Source organism: Sinocyclocheilus anshuiensis, unplaced genomic scaffold (genome assembly GCF_001515605.1).
Source record: "Sinocyclocheilus anshuiensis isolate Anshui unplaced genomic scaffold, SAMN03320099.WGS_v1.1 scaffold1516, whole genome shotgun sequence".
NCBI classification, from domain to species: domain Eukaryota; kingdom Metazoa; phylum Chordata; class Actinopteri; order Cypriniformes; family Cyprinidae; genus Sinocyclocheilus; species Sinocyclocheilus anshuiensis.
The window spans coordinates 135,288-139,732 of NW_015555780.1; the positions used below are offsets into that span (position 1 = coordinate 135,288).

General features: G+C 44.2%; 1 protein-coding gene across 1 annotated transcript in view; it reads left to right on the forward strand.

Annotated features, from left to right (window-relative positions):
- Positions 1–3,977, forward strand: part of LOC107674573 (elastin-like) — a 75,542-nt gene extending 71,565 nt beyond the window's left edge. The window contains exons 22-25 of the mRNA XM_016468586.1: positions 2,112–2,180; positions 2,284–2,319; positions 3,706–3,795; positions 3,898–3,977. Of these exons, the coding sequence (XP_016324072.1) occupies positions 2,112–2,180; positions 2,284–2,319; positions 3,706–3,795; positions 3,898–3,977 (275 nt within the window). The remainder of the gene's footprint in view (positions 1–2,111; positions 2,181–2,283; positions 2,320–3,705; positions 3,796–3,897) is intronic.
- Positions 3,978–4,445: the final 468 nt, after the last annotated feature.

Here is a 4,445-nt window from a genome sequence, read left to right on the forward strand (position 1 = left end):
GCTTGGCAGGGGCTCCCACACTGCCAGGTGACCTACTAAGGGAACCAGTCTCTCGAGACTGGCCTCTGGTGCACTTAGAGCGGCTAGGTCGGTGCCCTGAAGCGGCGGACCGGCAGGGAACGGCCGAACTAGCTGCTCTAGAAACCTCTGAAGAGGTAGCGAGCCTCTTAGTACCGCTACATTTTCCAGGCGGTGACTGAGAGAAGCGCTCGCCGGAGACTGCTGCGCCCTGAAGTACCGTAGATGGCAGGGTTGGCAGATCGATCTCCTGAGGGAACTGAGGAGAGACGGGCACCATATAATGAGGTGTACACCACTCTTCCCCAGAGGGGGCCGGCTCTTAGAAGTCCTGGGCCCTAGGTGTCAGGATGTTTTAGTCGAAGACTATCCAGCGAGAATGACGGTCCACAGATCCGCCTTCCGCTAGAAGCCTTCGGCCCGGGAGCATCACTCTGACTCTAAATTCTGAGGAGTATGAGAAGTGACGCTCCCTACATGAGGAGCTGGAACACGGTGGGTTGGGGCTGCTCCCACCCAGCAGCCCCTGTTGACCACCTCAACCTCCTCGAAGGAAGAGAAGTAAACGCGTGCTCTCACTCGAGAACATTTATTTTTATTTTTTTCCAAGAGATCCTGTATATCTAACTTCTCATAGTCAGAAGAAATTCTTCATTTTAGTTCCTCAGAATAAAATGCAGCCAAACAACCAAACAAGTAAACACGGTCTGGTGTGATAAGATTCATATCAAAACCGAAAATGGTGTAATGCACACGTTGCCTCGGCAGCGCACGAGCCGCTCGGCCACACAAACAATATCAATAACTGTCCTGCAGAGTTTCAACCCAAGTACTGTAGCTTCAACCCAAATCAAACATCCAAAAAAGCCAATCAATAGCCTCGTTTCCACCGCAGGAACTTTCCCCAGGGAACTAGGGACTTTGGGCCGGTTCTCAGTGTGTTTCCACCGCAGCAACCGGGATCTACATAAAGTTTGGGGTAAAAATTTGACCCTCAGAAAGTCCCTCCTCGCAAGGTAGTACTTTCTTTAAAATGTCTGGAACTTTCGGGGGCGGGACTTGGGCACTGAGCATGCTGATTGGTTTAGTTCACGCAGCATTGTATTTCAACCACCATATTCGCATAATTTTTTTTAATATTACTGTTATTGTGTCATGAAATTTAGTTTTAAAAGTATTTCAGGGGAGAATGTACTTGTTTAAAACTCAAATCTGGGGTTTATTTATAAAGACAGCACCTATTTGAAAATGTGCTTCGCTGATTTCAGAGACGTGAGCTCCAGGCGATCAGCGGGCGCTCAGTTCTCATGTTTCCCGACGAGAGCAGCCTCAACTCGGTTAGTCTTTCTGACATTTGCTGCTGGCTCTGATGTCTATGTAGTTGTTAAACATAAGATGTAATTCGTTTTGGGTAAATCTAACAGGTAATCTTTGGTCTTTATTCTATTATTCTATTAATCTATTAACATATTAAAATGAAAATTAAAAGAGGCAATACTGTTTGATATATTTTGTTTCATTGTAATAAATGTACGTTCCCTGAACTACATTTCTGTGGCTATTAATATGTTTAAATGAAACCGAAAAGAGGCAGTGGTGTTTGATATCATATTTCATCTTCTTGTAAATACATTGAGGAAAATTGCAGTAGCCAAGGTGAGCTGACTGATGTTATCAAGTACGCTGCTCTTTGCAGAATTACCAGACTGTCCCGTCTGCGGGAGTTCACACTCCCGAGTCGAACTTGCGAAGTCCGAACTAACGAGGACGCAAGTCCGAAATTTGCGTACTTTGTATTGAGAAACGCGCACAGACCTACGTGACCAGACAATTTGCCTAATCTTCTCGATACTTTGGACCGCGATGGAAACGCAGACAGCAACAGGTCTGGGGGAAAAAAAGTTCCTGGGACAAATTGTTCCAGGTAATTTCAGTGGAAAAGCGGCTAATGCCTTTATGATTACTAGAAAAGTACAGGCAGGGTTGGAACTAAACTCTACAGGACAGTGGTCCTCCAGAAGCAGGATTGAAGAACCCTGAGATATAGCATTGGAAATGTCAAACTGAGAGATCATGGTCCTGCTTTGTTCCAGGTGCAGGAGTAGTTCCTGGTGGCGCTCGGATTGTGCCAGGAGCTGGAGGGGTCTATCCTGGACCGGGAGGTAAAAAAAAAAAAATCTGTCTGTCTGTACAAAACATCTTGAAGAATATTAAAACATTATAATGGTCATCATAGAGTCTCAAAACCATTTCTTTCTTTCTAAGGTCTTACTCCTGCCCAAGCAAAAGCTGCTAAATACGGTAATCATATACTCATATTTAGAATCCTTCTTATTCAGATATAGCATGGTTCTTCAATTCTGCTACTGGAGGACCACTGTCCTGCACAGTTTCAAGCCAAGTACTGTAGCTTCAACCCAAATCAAACACACAAAAAAGCCAATCAATAGCCCCGTTTCCACCGCAGGAACTTTCCCCAGGAACTAGGGACTTTGGGCTGGTTATCGGTTTGTTTCCATCACAGGAACCAGGATCTAAATAAAGTTCCGGATAAAAATTTGCCCCTCAGAAAGTCCCTGCTCGCGAAGTAATACTATTTTAAAAGTCCAAAACTTTCGGGGCCGGGATTTGGGCGCTGAGCATGCTGATTGGTTGAATTCATGAAGCATTGTATTTCAACCACCATATTCGCATAATTTTTACAAATATTACTGTTATTTTGTCATGAAATGTAGTTTTAAATGTATTTCAGGCGAGAATGTAGTTGTTTCAAACTTAAATCTGGGGTTTATTTATAAAGACAGCGCCTATTTGAAAATGTGCTTCGCTGATTTCAGAGACGTGAGCTCCAGGCGATCAGCGGGCGCTCAGTGCTCATGTTTCCCGACGAGAGCAGCCTAAACTCGCCTAGTCCTTCTGACATTTGCCGTGGGCTCTGATGTCTCTGTAGTGGTTAAACATAAGATGTAATTCGTTTTGGTTAAATCTAACAGGTAATCTTTGGTCTTTATTCTATTAATCTATTAATATGTTTAAATGAAACCGAAAAGAGGCAGTGGTGTTTGATATCATATTTCATCTTCTTGTAAATACATTGAGGAAAATTGCAGTAGCCAAGGTGAGCTGACTGACGTTATCAAGTACGCTGCTCTTTGCAGAATTACCGGACTTGCGTTGTCCTGTCCATGGGAGTTCACACTCCCGAGTCGAACCCGCGAAGTCCGAACCGAAGTCCCTACCGAGGATGCAAGTCCGAAATTTGTGTACTTAGTATGCTCTGTGCAGAATTACCGGACTTGCGTCGTCCCGTTTGCGGGAGTTCACACTCCCGACTTTTACTTGCAAAGTCCGAACTACCGAGGACGCAAGTCCGAAATTTGCGTACTTTGTATTGAGAAATGCGCACAGACCTACGTCACCAGACAATTTGCCTAATCTTCTCGATACTTTGGACCGCGATGGAAAAGCAGACAGCAACAGGTCTGGGGGAAAAAAGTTCCTGGGACAAATTGTTCCAGGTAATTTCGGTGGAAAAGCGGCTAATGCCTTTATGATTACTAGAAAAGTAAAGGCAGGGTTGGAACTAAAGTCTACAGGACAGTGGTCCTCCAGAAGCAGGATTGAAGAACCGTGAAATATGGCATTAGAAATGTCAAACTGAGAGATCATGGTCCTGCTTTGTTCCAGGTGCAGGAGTAGTTCCTGGTGCGGCTGGGATTGTTCCTGGTGGTGCTGGGATTGTGCCAGGAGCTGGAGGGATCTATCCTGGAACGGGAGGTAAAAAAATAAAATCTATTTGTCTGTACAAAACATCTTGAAGAATATTAGAACATTATAATGGTCATCATAGAGTCGCAAAACCATTTTTTTCTTTCTAAGGTCTTACTCCTGCCCAAGCAAAAGCTGCTAAATACGGTAATCATATACCCATATTTAGGATCCTTCTTATTCAGATATAGCATGGTTCTTCAATTCTGCTCCTGGAGGACCACTGTCCTGCAGAGTTTCAACCCAAGTACTGTAGCTTCAACCCAAATCAAACACCCAAAAAAGCCAATCAATAGCCCCGTTTCCACCGCAGGAACTTTCCCCAGGGAACTAGGGACTTTGGGTCGGTACTTGGTTTGTTTCCATCGTAGGAACCAAGATCTAAATGAAGTACCGGGTAAAAATTTGCCCCACTCAGAAAATCCCTGCTCACGAGGTAGTACTTTTTTTAAAAAGTCCGGAACTTTCGGGGGCGGGACTTGGGCGCTGAGCATGCTGATTGGTTGAGCTCACGCAGCATTGTATTTTATCCACCATATTTGCATAATTTTGTTTAAATAGTACTGTTATTGTGTCATGAAATGTAGTTTTAAAAGTATTTCTCAAGTTCTCAAGTTCTCAAGTCTGCTTTATTGTCAATTCTTCCACATGTACAGCAC